Below are 18,041 nucleotides of genomic sequence, written 5' to 3'. Positions count from 1 at the left end.
CGTTGGCAATTGATCAGATATCTTGCATCGAAAGACCCTGAATAATTCATTGATTTTTCCACTTAATAACTTTTGCTCCACTAATAAGGAACTATTGCACCAAATAAGGGGACGCATGATGCGATTAATTTATTAGTAAACTGCACATGCATTAGAAGTTTGTTTCTGACCATTGAATCAAATCTGAAGTATTTCCTTTGAGTTGTTGCATTCGATTTTTTCAACATATGTAACTTGTATGCACCATTTGTTCACAACTTGTTTCACAACTTGCTGACTATTTTTGAATGTAGATAAGCATTCGCAACAACTGAATATTTTGTATTGTTTGTATTTACATTTCTTAGTTGGTTATTATACGCAGCAGTAAAGATATTTTACTTATAATTTGTTTAAATGTTTCATTGTTTCTTTAGCTGTTTAGAAACAACCTCCTGAGTGGGTGGTAATATGCACTTAACGGCTGATTTATTTAGGGATTGCTAGAATTAAGCAACTCATCTCTTTATCTTTAAGCATTAAGAGATCAGGCCAAATAATTGTACTGGCTTGAACCTCTGTGATTACTATTATAACAGTAAGGGTACATCTCTTGTTTCACAAAATGCATCCGGTTACTTGAGCCTTCACACAACTCTGGTTTCCTCTTTTCCCTTCAATCAAGACACCCCTATTGTGATTCTAAACACTGCATGGCTACGTTTACTGTGGCAGGCTGCTCAGAGAGAAATGTGTTGGCTCACGGTTTCTCCCATTTTTGGATATCGTACAGATTATGCCCTTCAATTATTGTATGGGTAAACTGTCTGGAAAGCAATGCACTCGTCAGCAGGCTTAAGAAACTACTGGTGTATCCACATGAACTTCAATGTTGGGGCTAAATCCTGGATCTCTCTAGAGGATGTGCAGATGCATAACAGGTGGAATCTGTGGTGAAGTGTGCAAGCCCGCCTGGAATGCTTTTTCATGGTTCCTGCTGAACAAGATCATAGCCAAGTCTTGGTACCGCAGGGGAGAAAGGACTTAACAATATTAATACACATTTGGAAAATAAAAATTCAATTAGGATTCTGTAAGAATTTACACAGATACAGATTCTGTAGATGTAAAATGTAATTCATAAGTGCCGTCATTTTAAGATTATTAAAAAAATGGGAATGGAGTTAAATTTCAACATGACAAATGCACTTTGCAAAACATCTTTTCAAATACCTACCCATTTCTGGTTTGGAATATTCAAGGCATAGCACTTCTCCATCATGACCCTCTACCTTCAAAAGCTCATCCATGAACTTTAATTCATGTATCCTAAAATGAAATAATGAACACTGACTTTAGTAATCACCTACTCATCACCTATAAGATCAAGTATGAAGACAGCAGAGGCAAAACACAAAATCCACATTGTCTCAGTCCATTAGCATTCGATATCCTCTAAGAAGATGCTGCACTGCAAGCACATCACTGCATCCATCCTCTTGCCCATTACATATGGCTGACATTTGTTACTTGCTCCTGTTCTGGCAAAATAATCAATCCCTAGCGTCACATGGTTATGGGAACACACAACTACTGACACGTAGTAAAGTTAAAAGGATTTTTTTTACTAAGCAAAAGTAAAATATAAGAGTATTGCTATTAAGACCGTTTCATAGTTGCTGTACCAAAGCGTCTTGGCAAACTTAGTACTTGAAAGCAGAATTATATTTGAAGGATGACAAATAAAAGGCAGAGGGTTATGCAGAGTATCTAGAGTAGGTAAACCCGAAATATGAAAGATTCCTGTACATTAAGTTGGGAATAGGGATCTTAAAGTCTGCAAGTCTTATCCACAAATGGAATAATATTGTACCTGCCACGTGACCGCTGTGTGGAAACACAAATGAGAATATTGTTCACTTTTTGATGATATGCCCAGTAACCTTACAATTGAGACAACGATATGTAAAACCATTATTCTTGGCTCGAGGCTGCCAGACGACGGATGAGGCCATGTCAGTCTGTCTTAATTCTAGCCATGTGCTTAACATGTATGCCACTCTTCTTCTGTGGGCCTGGAGACAAAGAGCAAAAAAGATACTGGTGAACTGATCACGCTGTTGCGCTTTTATAATTTATGAGAATGTTCTATTTATTGTTGTTCCAGGTTGTATATCAATATGTTTACTCTGTGTGCACTGCTAATGTATTTTTGGGGAAAGTTGCTTTTATGACACTGTCAAAATAAAGCATTAATTATAAATTACTCACTGTAGTGACTAATGTACTCCTAGTCCATAGTCCCCTTTCCTCCATACTGTAGGGCATCCCTCACTAGGGACGGGAGACAACCTCTATCACCAGAAAAATCATCTCCCCCTTTAAATTTAGATGCGCGTGGGGCGCGGCCCTGGGAGCATGCGCTCCCGACTCTGCCCACCAGCGCCACTCCTCAGTCCCCTATGACGCGTTGACAATATTAACATTGCCTAATGACACCAGTTTTAATAGGAGTGGGGGGTGGGACGTATGGAGGAAAGGGGACTATGGACTAGGAGTAAGTTATAATTACTCATATGTATGGGCCAGTACAACCAAGTGTAAATCCAGGGTGGAGAGGTGCCCTCTTAAGAAAACAAGTTCCTTAACATTGCCTGACCAAATGCTGCGTGCGTCTGTCCTGGAGCCGGCATATAAGCAGTAGTGCTTGCAGAAGGTCGAGGGCGTAGGCCCATCTAGCCGCCCTGCTTATAACCTGCCACGGGACGTGCCTCTGGGAAACCACTGCTGTGGCTTTAGCTCCGATTGCGTGGGCATGCATATTTGCTGGCAGAGGTTTGTGCTGACCTTTGTACGCCTCTTTGATGACCGTAACCATCCACCTTGCTATGGAAGCCTTGGAGGCTTAACAGCCAGGCTTTGACCCACCGAAGATGACAAAAAAGGCGTCTGACTTGCGGAAGCTCCTGGTACTGTCCATGTAGTATCTCAGCGCACGCCTCACATCCAGACAGTACAATACCCTCTGAGCGTCAGCCTTAGGGTCCGCAAAGAACATTGGTAGCACTATCTCATTTAGGTGAAAAGAGGAGATCACCTTAGGTAAGAATGCAGGGTGAGTTCTAAGCACCACCTTGTCCTTATGAAAAGTAGTATAAGGTTCTGAGGCCACCAGCGTCTGGATTTCACTGATCCGACGTGCTGAGGCAGGGACCATCAGGAGGGCCGTCTTGATGGTGACTAGCCTGTTGTCTGCGGACACCATAGGTTCGAATGGTTTTTGCGCCATAGCGCCGAAGTCCAAATGGAGGTCCCACACCGGGTGTGACATCTTGAAAGGCGGATAAAGCCTGGTCAGGCCACCAAGTGTCTTTTAACCACCGGATGAGAGGATGAAAATACCTCCTCCTCCGAGTTCCTGAAAGCTCCAATGGTGCCAGATAGGTGTGGCATGTGTCTACCTGCACCCCGAGTGTGCAAGGTGCGCAGAGAAGGATAGACCGGCGTCTAACATGCAGGTCAACGGATAGAACTCCTTTGATTCCACCCAGTGACAAAACCTGGTCCGCTTGCTTTTGTACTGGCTCCTGGTAGTATCACTCCTAGCCCCTTGTATAATGTCTAGGTTAGCCTATGACAGATGCAGATGTCTCAGTGAGACCGGTTCAGGAACCACACTGCAAGGGCTAACTTCTGGAGGGGTAGGGGGTGAATGACTGTGCCCCTGTGCTGAGAGAGTAGGTGTGCTGGGCCCAGCAGAAGGTGCACCAGGACCTGCTCTGACAGGCTGAGTAGTTCCATGGCCTTGCTGGCCAGCACAGAGCCATCAGGACGATACAGAGGTGTTGGGCCTCCTTGATCTTGCATATTACCCTGTACACCAGGGGAGGGAGGGGAAGGCATACGCGTTCATGTTGTTCCACTGGATCTGCATCGCGTCGCTTTGAGAACCCCAGCCCTATCCCTGCCAGGACACGAACTGGGGGCACCTCCTGTTGGACCAGGTGGCGAAGAGATCCACCTGAGGAGGACCCCACTTGCTGAAGATCCCCTGCAGGACCTGTTCGTCCAACTGTCATTCGTAGTTGTCCGCACCCAGCCTGCTGAGCCTATCCGCCTCTAGGTTGGACTCACCCGGGAGGTGGATTGCTGTCAGTTGCATGTTGTTCATCAGAGCCCACTCACAAAGGTTGACTGCTAGAGTGCACAGGGAGGAGACCTGGTGCCACCCTGCTTGCTGATGTAATACATGCTGGTGGAGCTGTCGGTTTGAATGAGGATCGGCTTGCCACTGATCATCGGGTGGAAGACCGAGCGAGCCAGATGGCCATCAACTCGAGCCAGTTGATGTGGGCCGCCTGCCCCTGACAGGAACATACCCCGTGGACACTCTGGCTGCCCAAGGTAGCTCCCCAGCCCTCTAGGGACGAGTCTGTGGTGACGGTGACCTGAGGTGTTGGTTGACGGAAGGGCCTGCCCATCCACAGGTTGTTGTCCGTGCTCCACCAAACTAGATCCTGGTGGAGATGTGGGATGCTCACCTGCTCCGCCTGGGAACCCTTCTCCTGAACAGGAGCCTGTGAAGTGCAACTACAGTCGCCTTATTTTGAGCCTCACATGCAGCACTGCCAGGAGACATGCCGCCATGATGCCCAAGAGGTGTTGGTACCACAATGCAGAGGTCACTGCTCTGCCAAGAAAATGCCCTGTGGCCTTCTTGATGGCTGCAATCTTGTCCTCTGCGGGGAAAATCCTCTCTGAGCTTGTATTCCAGATAAGGCCAGGAAGGTTAGATTCTGCGTGGGCGCCAACTGTGACTTCTTGAGATTGATGTAAAATCCCTGCTTGTGTAGCGTACCCAGGGAGGAGGCAGTGTGCTGGACTGCCTCCGGAGACCTGGCCCTGACTAGCAAGTCATCTAGCTATGGGTAGACGTGGTGACCCTGAGCAGGGCTGCCACTGCGTTCATCAGTCTTGGAAAGACCCTGGGGGCCGAATTCAGTCCAAAGTGTAGAACATTGTACTGGTAATGAAAGCCCATGATCCTGAACCACAGAAACGACCGATGGGGTTGCCAAATCGGGACGTGTAGGTAGGCATCCTTCAGATCCAGGAAGCACATGCAGTCTCCCGCACACAATGTCTCTGCTATAAGTGCTGGGGTAACCATCTTGAACTTTTGGAGAGGAAGGGAAAGGTTCAAGGTGGAAACGTCAGGCCAGCCTGGTTCTTTTCGTGTATGGTGAAAATACGTGAATAGAAGCCCAGCCCCCGTTGGGCAGGTGGGAATTCCTCCAATGCCTGACTCTCTACGAGCGAGCGAATTTCAGCCAACAGAATTGCTGTACCAATCTGTGGGAGCGGAGGGGAGACGGGTGGGGGGGGGATAGGTAGCGGAAAGCCTGTGGATACTACGGAGAGGATCCATGGGTCTGAACTTTGTCCGCCAGCGGCAAGTGTGAAGGGCAAGCTTGCCCCATACCGGAGACTTGTGGATCTCGATGGATGTGTCATGCTTTCTTGCCCTCTGAGGCTGGGGCTGAGGAGGACGACTGAAAAAAAGCCCTTGTGCGCTGCCTTGTGCTGCTTGCCCCTGTGCTGGCACAGGGATTTATCTGGTTGTCTGGACCATCTCTCTTGGAAGCCCCTGAAGCCTCCAAAGGACAGACCCTTGCCTGAGCACTGGTACACCTGGCTATATACCTTGGGGGTAGACTAGGTGGGGATCAATAAGGACTTTGCTGTCTGCGAACTAATCTTATCGAGTTTCTCGTCCGTGGTCAAATGGAACAGACCGCCCCCCTTGAAAGGAAGGTCCAGTATACACTCCTGGACATCAGGGATGAACTTAGTCGCCCTGAGCCAAGCCGTCCTCCTCATGTCGGTTGCAATGCAAAAGGCACAACCAGATGCATCAATGTGATCCACTGTGGACTCCATTATGCCCTATGCCACTATTTTGACTTCCGCCAGCCCAGCCTTGAAGCAAGCCTGGCTCTGTACCTGAAGTTCAGGTAGGAAGTCTGCGATCTGTCGCCAGAGCCTCTGGTTGATCGCCACCAGCATGGCATCCGCATTGGAATGGCACAGATGGAGAGTAGCATTGGAATAGATTTTCTTTCCGTACACCTCCATGATCTTTTCCTCCTTACCCAGGAGTGAAGCTGCTGATGTAGCAGAGGACAATTTCGGCTTAGAGTAGAGTGATGTTGCCGCAATCACTGAGGAGTGTGGCTGGGGGTGCACTGACAGTAAGAAAGGATCCCCTTCCATTTGCCTAAACTTAGCATTGAGATGCTGATTGGTAGGCTGGGTAGATTGTGGCTTCAGCCATCCTTTTTTGGCAAGCGCCACCACGTCCTTTTGCATTGGGATTCCCGTTCTAGCCGTGAGGCATAGAGTGAGAACCTCTGACAATACCCCCCGCCTCTGGTTGTTCCACCTGTAGCTCTGGGATCCCCAAATACTCAGCAAGGCCTGCCAGCCGTTCGTGAAAGGCTTTGGCTGATGGTGACAGGGGGGTCCTCCTCATCTGTGTCAATCGTTGTGTCTTGCTGGTTCCGGTGCAGCCAGAGGAGTGCTGGGCGCAGTAAGCTGTGGCTTACTGATGATCAGCGCCGGAGGGTGCTGCAGCAGCGAAGGGGCTGCTGTGACTGGGACTGGCATGGGAGCCGGTGTAGAAGGGACTGGCGTGGGAAGCCGAGGCTGCGCTGGACCCAGAGGCTTTGGCCCCAGAGGCGGCATGGCCGTGGGTGCTAGTGGCTGTACCAGAGGAAGCATGACCCCGATGACATCCCCAAGGATGGTGCCCATCTGTGGGGACCTCATTAGCGTGAGAAATCTCTCAAAGAACCTGTCTTCACAGGCCGGGGGAGTGCCTGATGGAACCGGCATGGGTGCGGGGCCCTGAGGTTGCTGAGGCCTAGGTGCGCCCTGTCTCGCTGTATGGGGCGAGGTGCATCTGTCCTGCAAAATAGATGGGTATGCCGTGGGTCAAGTCCCAGGCGTTGACCAGTACCACCTGGAGACTTGTTCCCCTACCTGGTCCCCAAAGGGGGATGTGTCGTGCTAGCCGCCATTTTGTCTGGCTCGGCGGCCATTTTGTCTTGCTGCATGCCACGTGCATGTGTCGTGGAACTCGATGCGCTGGGCCCGACTTCCTCTAGTACGGGGACAGGCGCCTCCTCAGACATTAGTCCGGTGTTAGGGCGTAGCCCTTCGGGTTGAGGCCCGGTAACAGAACCTTGCAGTCCCTCAGCGGAGTCACCGGTAGACCCGGCGACCCCTCAGCCTGGTGGCCGGTAGCTGAAGCAGCCTTGGTACTCGTGCTGGAGATGGGACCTGCTAAGTCCCTCCCACAAGTGCGCTTCCTGGGGAAGGAGTCCCCGTTGCGGCGGCAGAGAAGAACAGGGCACCTACCTGGGGCCTGGTCTTCTGGTTCACAAAACTTTTCAGGTCCTCTGGAGATGACCTACTGAAGCGCTCCCTCCACCTGGCTAATCTGTTTTTGAGTGCGCGTTACAGCTTTGCCATCCGTGGTTCGGGCGAAGGCAGAGGGCGTGTGGGTCGAATGTCAGGAAGGGACCCTCGCAGGCTGGACACCTGCTGAAACCCGCTGTCGTCGACCTGCACCAGGAAGGAGTGTAGCGCCAGAGGACAGAGTGCTACCTGATTGAAAAAGAAGAACAATAAGACAAGTACTTCTCTGGGGAAGAACGTAGAGGGCTGGAGGCCTAACCCAGGAGTGCTGGTGAAAGCGGTCCGTTCTTGTCGATGCGGAAAAGAGAACTGGGGAGTGGTGCCAGTGGGCAGAGGCAGGGGAGCGCATGCTCCCAGGGCCGCACCCCTGCACGCATCTAAATTTAAAGCGGAAGATGATTTTTCTGGTGAAAAAGGTTCCTTCTCCCTACCCTAGCGAGGGACGCCCATAAAGTATGGAGGAAAGGGGATGGCACGTAGTAGTATGAAATGAAATAAAAGGCCTACAGAATGTTCCAGGCAGGAAGCTTTCCTGGTTAGTGATTTCTAGAGATCAGTTCTCATCTTTTCTTCTAGGGACTCCAAAGCCTTCCCCCACCCATCTCAGGATTGTAGGGCTTTCCCCCCTTTGCCAAGTGACCCAAAATTTCTCCCCTTATTGGGGCTCTCCTTCACTCCGTTACTTTCTCCCACTCTCCTGCGGCCCAATGGCTCTCCCACTTAGATACACATTCCGTCTCCTGGGGCTCAGAGTTACTCACTTTCTCTCTCTCCTCACTGTAGAACACCCATCTTCTTACTCATAGGGCTCCTCTTCCCATCACTAGAGCAAAGCCCTCCTCTCTGATTCAAGGAAAGCTCCTCATCAGTTACACATCCCCTCTTCTGGGGATCAATATCAATCTCTCTCTTTTACTACTACCCACCCCCTTCTCTCTCTCAGTCTCAGTTGAAGGGTTTCTTTCTTCTGGTCATAAGGGGCTTGCATCCCCCTCATTGAAGCCCTCCCCTCTTCTGGAGTTTAAAGGGCTCTTTTGCCCTTCACTGCAGCACACCACTCTCCTAGGCTAATGGGGCTCCCTGTTCTCTGGTGTTCTCCAGCTTTCTAAGTATCAAAAGAAGAAAGGGTATTCCAAAACAATAAACTGTTTACCCAATTAACTGATGTAAACTAGACTAGGTATGTGAACTGGGCCTCTCTATACTAATAGTCTTGAAAAAATAGACTAAGTATAACTCCAATGTTTCCCAAAAGTTTTTTTTTTTAAAAAGATATTTTATTCATTCATAAAAATTGATTTTTGGCCCAAACAATACATACATGATGAAAAAAACGAATACACAAAGTAACTACACTTATATTACAACATTGAAACAAATAAAACAGTACAAAAAATACACTCATTGAGGTATATCACTGAAATGACATAAAACAACCGACATGTGTCAGTTCTTCCAGGCTGTCACTGCATGAACTTTCCTCAGGGGAGAAGACAACTATTTTCTTGAAAAAACACCATGCATTCCAGGGCCACGTGTAGGTAATTCCACGACATGAAGCACAAATTGCTTCTAAAGAACACAACAGACCACCTTCAAATTTCACCCAGATTCTAGTATACTCATATAATTCTCAAAATATAGCATCACTGAAATGTACCCGTGATCTCATAAAAAGATCAAAGTCCCAGGACAAAGATCAAGGGTAGAATGACTACCCTGACCGCCATAGATATCAAACTGTATACCTTGTTAGTAGTTAAGTTGCTGATGACTTCAATTAATGCACCACTAGCTTCAACATTCCTCTGTCAATTGTGTACACAATTCTGAAGGGCTCAATTGTAGCCAGAAATCTCAATTAAACCTACAAGCAAACACAAGACAGCTAATCAGTTGTCCGTAGGGGAGTATGGCAAACCAAAACGTGAAGAATTTGAAAGTGAGGAAGAAATAGCAAAACCACCACTGGACAGTGCCCCATTCAAGGGCAACCACCAATCTCGTCTTAAGACAAGGACCCCCCACGAAATTCAGCTGGTGTCTAAACCACAGAAATGGAGTCCAAGAAATATTCCTCATAAGTGCAAATCACGAAACACTGTCACCACCTATTGTCGGAATCACCCTTTTAAATTGTGAGCACCAAAGTGAACCACGAGTAAAATACCTCTATAGCTGGCTTCCAGATGAAAACCTTCAATCAAAGTGGGCCAAACGTGTGAAGTATTCCAATCCTCATAACATTACGGCTGAAAGAAATTAGGACATCGGCCAAGAATTCAGTATCCTGCGGCATATTGTCAAACATCTATTGACTGCGCAACATGTACAACACCACACATTCAAACAATTGAACATACCTAAACCATCGTGCACCATTGAACGAGACACGGAAAAGCGGGGCTCTGAAAAATCCCCTCAGAACGCAACGCCTGCACTGTTGAACGCTACGCATTACGCAGCAATCGTCAGGAACCAGGAAAAGCTGACGGTTCATGGAAATAGAAAGAGGACTGCAATATCCCCTAACGTAAATATCTCACGAAACGCGAAAAAACTGGCAATGAATAAAGCCATATGTAGTAATATTACCGTGCTAAACATACGGCAAAATTATTATCAGAATGGAACAAGACGTATTGAATACTGGACAAATCGTCCGGAATAGACCTAAAAGACAGACTTACCCTGCTAACTGGCTGACTCAAAAAAACAGTAAAGGAGTGTTAGGGAGAATTCTCTCTTTAGGCTGAATTTCCTAACCTAGCGAGTCCCCCAGCAGCTTTGCTGGATTTCTGGAGTTTGTTTTTTTCCTCCTGCCAAGAGTGAGACTCTTTCTCCCACTCTTGGACATGATTAATGGTATTCCTGTGATTGGTAATGTTTTTTATGGGCTATGGGGTCCTTTACTCCATATGGTCTCATGTGTTTTTCCTATGTGTGTTACACAGCACCCTCCGTGCAGTAGCACAGGGGTGTCATAGTGACACCCCACCATAGACTCCATACCCTGGGACTGACTACTGTCTCCCAGGGCATGTAAAGTCACCATTGGCTTTACTAGTCCCAAATTATTAACAGAAACCAGTCCAAACCATCATATTGTGTACGTACTGGTCGGGGCAATTCGGTTGCCCCGGGGTCTGCTAGTCGAGGGGGCACGTCTCCGTCCCCCCTGATCGAGTTTTGGCTGGTGGCAGTGGAAACTACTTTTTATATTCGACCGCAAATATTTTCCTATGGGATTTTCCCATTGTTCAAGGCTACCAACTTTAATTATTTAATTCTCATAGCCTCGAGCATACCGCTGGTTTATTTAATTAATATTAATTCCCCGGTTGGTATTTTTTGCCAAGACTCAATTCTAAAATGGCGTTTGTGTTCTCTTCTGTGACTCCAACCCAAGTTGAGCCCTTTGTTCCACTTTTTGGCGGGCTTCTCCACAGAAGCCTCCAAAAGTGGTGCCACTCTGTCTGGGTCTACAGGGGATGTGGGAGGGGGTTTAGGCACCCTTGACCGAGTTACCTTGGTAACTAGGGTCACACTCTTGTGCGATTGGCCCAAGTGGTGAGCCGGCCGGCTCACCACTTAGCATGTTTGAGTGACAGCTAGGCTGAGTGAATGGGGGTTTTCTGCATAAAAGCGGGGCTTTGGGGACTGGAACTTCAGAAGTCGCCACAGGACCTGAGAATCCGACGAGGGAGAAGCTGAGCCGACCTAACACGACGACACCACCGGTGGAGCCCTGCGGAACCGACTCACCACTTCCTGACGACAGCGAAGATCTCCCGACTGGAGAGGCTTCTTCCCCTGACTGGTGGGCACAACCAGTTTACCTTTCTTTCTTCGCACCCCACCCCGGTTTGTGGTCGAACTGCCCGTGCCAAGCACCCCGGCAGCCGGATAGCCACTCACCACTGAACTGCGAATCACCAGACCGCTCCTTGTACCTGAGAAACTCTGCGGCTGGTTTCTTCCCTGGCAGTGCAACGGACTCCTGTCTTCCTCCACGACGAGATCCTCTCTTCCCCCGGACGAAGCACCGACTTGCACCCGCTGCCAGGAACAACTGCCCCTGCTGGAGCGTTCTCACCACTTTAAGGTACTGTGTCCGCCAGGCCTCCCTTTCTAAAGATTGCAACAAGGTAATAATAACCCCTCAACCTTCTGGACTGGGCTGGCTGCCTTGACCCTCTAACTGGTCCCTTTCCTTGGTCCAACTCCTTTTTGAACCGTTACAAGACTTTTGTGCACTGCAACCGTGTGACCTTGGACACATTTCGTTTTGATCCTCTTAAAACAGATCCAGCCTATTGACTCTGAATTCACGGTGTTACTTTGCCTTTCTCTCTTCTGTGTTCGTGAAAAAGTGTTGGGATCCGTTTCAATTTATTCTCTGCTTTTCTCTCCCTTTTTAAAACGAATTATTAGAGTGCCATCTATGTTAAGCGCTCACCGCTGTCTGAAAATAAGTGGGGCTTTACTTAAGACTTGTCTAATATTCTTCTAAGGGAGTGTATACCTTTTAGTGACCGTGTTTTTGAATTGCTTACTATTAGTGCCTGTGTGTTTTTCTAGATGTGGTTTTAAATAAATAATTATATCTCTTTTACACCAAGCCCTGGTCAGTGTTTACTTGTTCTACTGTGTTCTCTTGACCTATTGTGAATACTCTGTATACTGCCTAACTCTTCTTGAGGGAAGTCTGACTGCTCAGCCACAGCTACTAAGTGAATCTGTGTGGTACAGACTGCTACCAAGTGGGTTTACTGCCAAACACCTGTAGTCCTAAATCTTTTGCAGAGGTCCCAGAGGGAACTGCACAGGTTTCTGCCTAACAAGGAGGTGGATGGAACACCTACGCAGAACACAATTAGGTCCTGGAATGCATGGTACCAGAAAAACATGCAAATTGTACTGGCAATAACACCGTATGACTCTAGCATACCCCACTGTTAACCATTTTATTACTTGCAAAAAAAATTGCAGACAATCACTTTAACAGTATTAATGATTTGGCATTTTATAAACAAAGGTTCACATGGCCAGATGTACAGAATCTGTCACCGAAGTAAATAACCTGGCACAAAAGTTGTTCCACAATTCACAGATCAAGTGGAAATATGAAAAAACATGTTTCTAATCATGTAATTATACTAAAGGTCATATCATACCACCATAGAGACCAAGTTCCTAAACATAGGGTATGCAGACTATGTACGAGTATGATTCCATTCAATTTCTTCGTTCAAACCAAGAACATGACTAACATTTGAAAATCATTCTTTGTTCAAATAACACCAGTTTTTGGTCAGTGTCTAGTTTGCCATTACCTCATACCTTTTTGAGAATCACCCATCTGAAGACTTCATGGAAATGTTTCATTTGGACAAAGTGTCTTACTAAGGGAGCTGTCATTATCAGATTCTTGATACTGCTACGATGTTCTATCATCCGAGTCCGACATTTCCTGTTCGTTTTACCAATATACTCTAGACCACATGGGCACGTGATAAGATAGAACACATTCTCAGTGTTACAATTGGTCATTTCATTTAATACCCACGTTGTGCTCGCATTCAGTGCGATTTGTTTTGTTACTTCAGTCGAGGAACACTTAACACATTGTCTACCAGGAAAATGACCCTTAACTGTTGGCATGCCCCATAGCGTAGTTTGTCTGGATCCTGCTGTTTGATGGATATGTCATTTCTAATCAACATTTCTCTAATATTTTGGCTCTTCTTGAAGGCTACCAAAGGAGGAGGGATAGATCTATCATTGAACACTTTTTTCCATGTTTTGTTTATGATGCCCTTGATTTTGTATGACAGATTAGAGAAGGTGTTTACAAAAGCAATTTGATTATCATTCCTGTTCTTTTTCTTCTTTTCCAATAAGGCATCACGATTGTTATACGCTCTTACGTGAGTATCTAAAAGTTTCAAGGGATAGCCTTTACTCAAAGGTTTCTTGGATAGACTGCATGCACTATCACTATAGTCTTGTTGTCGACTGCTGTTCCTCTTTAATCTAAGAAACTGGCCGAACGGCAAATTATTTTTGATGTTGTTTGCATGACGACTAGAGAAATGGAGGAGAGAGTTCTTGTCTGTCTTTTGGTGATATGGTTTCACTTTTAGTTTACCCATATGTTCAAAAATGGTAATATCTAAGAAGTTGATCTCCTTAGCGCTGATCTCTTTGGTAAATTTAAGATACACATTCTGAATGATTAACCATTCTACAAACAAATCAGCTTCTTCACTAGAACCCTCCCAAAGAATGAAAAATATCATCAATATATCTTAGCCATTCCACAATGTGTTTTTTGTAGGGACTGGTGTCTACATAGATGACTGACTTCTCAAAATACTCCACTTACAGATTAGCAAGATTAGGCGCCATGGCGGCACCCATGGCGGTACCTTCGATTTAAAAGCCCCTTGAAATTGGAAAAAGTTTTTGGTAAGGGCGAATTCAGCGCCCCACAAAATGAAGGCACTGCTCACTGGGTGACCGTTGTTTCTGTCCCTTAGAACGTCCTCAATCACAGCAAGGGTAGCTCTTTGGGGAATGACTGTGTACAGAGATTGTAGATCAAGACAGACCAATAAAGATTTGCCTTGAGAGAATTTTCAATTTTATTGATTGCATCAGTCGTGTCTCTTAAGCAACTCCTCATTTTGAGGACAAATGGTCTAAGGTAGAAATCCACAAATTTGGAAAGAGGTACTAGTGTAGAGCTCACTCCAGAGACAATAGGCCTACCTCGTGTGTTTACAAGGCTTTTATGAACTTTAGGTAAGATGTGAAGACTGGTACACGTCCTTGTTTCCTAGTAAGATAATCATATTCTTGCTTACTTATCATTTCTGCCTCATAAGCTCTAGACACCGTCTCTTCTCCGACTCCCATAAGATCTATCGTGGGGTCTGTTTTAATGGGCCGGTAACTCCTAGTGTCACTGAGGAGATGTTCACACTCCTTTACATAATCAGTACGGTTAAGAAGTACAATCGCGCCCCCTTTGTCTGCTTGTCTTATTATAACATCTTCAGTCTTTGCCAATTTAGATATTAGTTCTCGTTGTTTACTACCAAAATTAGAGTGATGGGGGATGCCATGATTCTCAAGTTTCTGTACTTCTCTCAATACCTGTTTCTCGAACACTAAAGATTCAGGGGAGTAACTGCTAGAAGGTGCATTGAAAGTGGATTGATTCCTTAACCCAGTACGGTTAGAATTCTCATAACCCATGTCATTCTTAAAGAATTCATTAAGGTGCACCTTTCTCATAAAGGTGTGAAATTCAGATCTAAATTCGAATAGATCATGGTACTTGGTGGTGACAAAACTCAAGCCTTTATTTAGAATTTCCCCTTCTTTACTCAGAACATAATTGGACAAATTAATCACCACTGATTCCTCGCTTTTCTGCGTGTTTGTATCTGGTTGCCCCAATCTCCGCGACTGGGACCCTTTCCTAAAAAAGGACGTCCACGTGTTTGTCGATTCTGTTGTCGTGCTTACGTCATCACTCGAACTTTAAGAGGTGTTTCGGAAATGTACCCTCTTTTTTGATTGTATCGAATTGCTGCCCTGGCAAGTGTTTCCAAACTTATATCCATCAGTAATATAAGGAAATATCTTTTCATGAGTAAAATTGGACACATCTTTCTTCATCCTTTTAACACGATCAAGGGTTGTGTCATTCTTGAAATCTAGCAGTTCTTTCAAGTGTAGATCTAGTTTGGTCTTAAATGTTTCCAAATCCAAGTCTTTCTTTAGTTCTTCTTGAAGTTTAGTAATGTCAATTTCATTCTTTTTCGATACCTCTTTTGCTGTATCTATTATTAATACCAGCCAATCATGGCCGCATTTATTGGATATGTAGCTCCATTTGATTTTAAATTCAGAGTTGTCTAGAAACAACTGGGGTTCATTCCTGACTATCAGACCCTGGGGGAGCCCCTTATTTTTAAGATATTGTAACATGATGGCCCCATGTAATTCTGTGCGTATCAAACGCTTTCTTAATTGTGATAATTCATCCCACTGATCACTGTTCTTATTAGAGATGCCATCATTAGTATCAGATAGAACGAACAACAAATCTAACGGGGTTTTTACATATTCTTTGCTGTACGCGAGGCATTTTTCAGAGGCCGTTGCCATAATGGTCTTGAATATACACACCCTATAACTCAAAAATGCTTGATTTTTAAAAAAAGATCTCAAGAATTTCTCCAGCTTTCTCAACAAACTCCACTCCTCAGCTCCCAGCTCAGACAGAGTCTTTCAATTTTAGCCCCAGTTGTAAAGCCCTTAACTCCTCCGATTGGCAGAGTCAAACTTTGGAATTCATAGGTTAATTGGCTTCTGTTGCGTGCTAGTGTTTCAGTGTGTCCTGTGATGCGCTGTGTCGAAGGTTGAGAGTATGAAAGCATACTTGCCAACCCTATGGATTTAGGCGGTAGGCTAATGCTTTTTTTGCAGTCCTACCGCCTACTGAGTTGAGGGTCTCATCCTACCGATTTACAGTGGCAGGTTCATGGCTCCACAGGCTGCTGCCGCAGAACAGACCCAGGACACACAGCTGCTGATTGCAGTCTGTGTGTTAGTGTCCTGTGAGCTGGTCTGTCAACTTAAGTAATTTGTTTTGATTGATGGGTTGTGGCACTTGCACTCCTGGGACTGACCTGATGTGTCTCTGTCAAACCAGTGTATGGAGTGCAGAGGACATCAGGTTATCGGGCCAGAGCATGACGTGTTACAGCAGTGTCTGGGCTGTTTGTGTCTTTTGTACAAATCACTGCCCAGGCTGTGCTGATTCACACAGGGTGGCAAACCTTGTGAAAAAGTCGTTTTCTGCTAATGTAATTACTTGTTCATAGGAATTACAATCACACTTTTTTCCATCTGGAGCCACTACATTATTCACACTCTCGAATATTGAAAATAGGCAGACACAGCTCTAGAGTAGTTCTCTGCAAACACTGGCATGTCATGTTGCACTGCTTTTCACCTTAGAAGTGCTAGACTATAAGTACCAGAATGCAACATGATAGAGCCTAAACGCTAGGATTATTGATCATTTTACACCCGACAGTGCAAAACCTCAGATCGTATTAAACCATCCTGAAGCTCTTCATAAGTTCAAAAAGTAGACAATGTTCAGAAAAACCTTTGTGATGCACCCTTCTGCTTGTAAGCCACCATTTGACATAACATGCAAAGCGTGCATAGCATTTCCACAACATACAATCTGTATTAGCACTTAACCCAATATGTTTCAGCGGTTGGAGCACTCCTGCACATGATGTTTGCTGCAGCATTGCTGCTCATTAGTCAAACACCACTGGAAACATAGTGTGAAACAAAGTATATGCAGTTCAAGAGGTCTGCAGGAAAAGCAGGCGGGACACTTCAACCCACCTCCTTGGCCCAGATGGGTCTCAGGGGCAGGCAGTAGCTGGGATAAACCCGCATTGGCAATGCCATCAGTTTGGACCTTTGTGTATACATTTGCATGGCACTGCAGTAGTGATACTAATGAGCCTCTAATTGCAGCATCTGCAAAATGGTGGGATTACCTGGGAATATAACAGGGCCTGGAAAATGCCCATCTAACCTGCGGGCTTGGTCAAGTCTTGTTTCAAGAGGCCTTCAGTGAATTAATTACATGAATACGGCTCATATCAGGTGGCTGAAGGCACAGTTACATAAGGCATTTTTATTACTCCAGAAGCATATATATAGCTCCAACAAAGTCATTAATGAGAAGACTGCTTTGCGCTTGAAGTGCCTGCCAGTTTTATTTCAAAGTTTGATATTACTGTGTGATAAAACTACCTCAAATAGATCCCAGGAGTATACGTTTTGTGCGGGTGAAGGTTGACCTGTTCAAGTGCAATAGTTTCTTCTTATGGGTGTAGAGCCAGCTAAATGCCAATACTGAAAACCCCATATACAGCTCCAAAATGGCTAATTTCCCATCACAGTGGCACCTGTGCAGAATTCTCCCCGAAACTTTCAATATCTGCTTGAGGGCAAAATGATGTTCTTGTTCCCATTGCTCCAGAATAATAGGGCAGTTGGCACCTTTGCCCCCATATGCTCAGTGTCAAAGCTTGTGTGGATTGTAAGGTTGGGTAAAAAAAAGTTAAAAACAAACTTAAAATTGCTCTGCTCTCAAGTTTATCCTCGCCATGCGTGAGAAAGCACCCCGTCCTGTTTTTGCTTGGAATTCTGGGACTTGCAGTTTTCCCAAAATCCAAATGGGTAAGAAAACACTACCCATCCCAGGATCCAAAGGGAAAAATGGGACTAGATGGCTTTGTCACCATAGTCACTGGAAACTTGAGAGCTCTTTGCGTTTCGTGCTGTAGTGCAGACTGCACGGAAATATATAGCTGGTAAAATCTGACTAGTGTTCGCAGGCCACTCATTTAGTAATATGATTTCTCATGTTGATCTGAGTTAGACCATGCAGGACAGCGCATCATTGTGATTTGTTTAGGGCCATGTTTCAGATGATATTTTCTGTGATGTCATAAGGTCAAAAAGTGACATGAAGT

The 18,041-nt window shown here is 45.8% G+C and overlaps 1 protein-coding gene across 1 annotated transcript in view; it reads right to left on the bottom strand.

The window, feature by feature from the left end:
• The window catches only part of WDR62 (WD repeat domain 62), a 2,486,568-nt gene that overhangs the window by 1,686,791 nt on the left and 781,736 nt on the right, over positions 1-18,041 (bottom strand). Inside the window, exon 12 of the mRNA XM_069644563.1 lies at positions 1,217-1,308. Coding sequence (XP_069500664.1) covers positions 1,217-1,308 — 92 coding nt within the window. The remainder of the gene's footprint in view (positions 1-1,216; positions 1,309-18,041) is intronic.

Source organism: Ambystoma mexicanum, chromosome 2p (assembly GCF_040938575.1).
Source record: "Ambystoma mexicanum isolate Mex_15411 chromosome 2p, UKY_AmexF1_1, whole genome shotgun sequence".
In the NCBI taxonomy this organism is placed as follows: domain Eukaryota; kingdom Metazoa; phylum Chordata; class Amphibia; order Caudata; family Ambystomatidae; genus Ambystoma; species Ambystoma mexicanum.
Note: the sequence above shows the minus strand (reverse complement) of the source record. Positions and strands in the feature narration are given on the sequence as shown.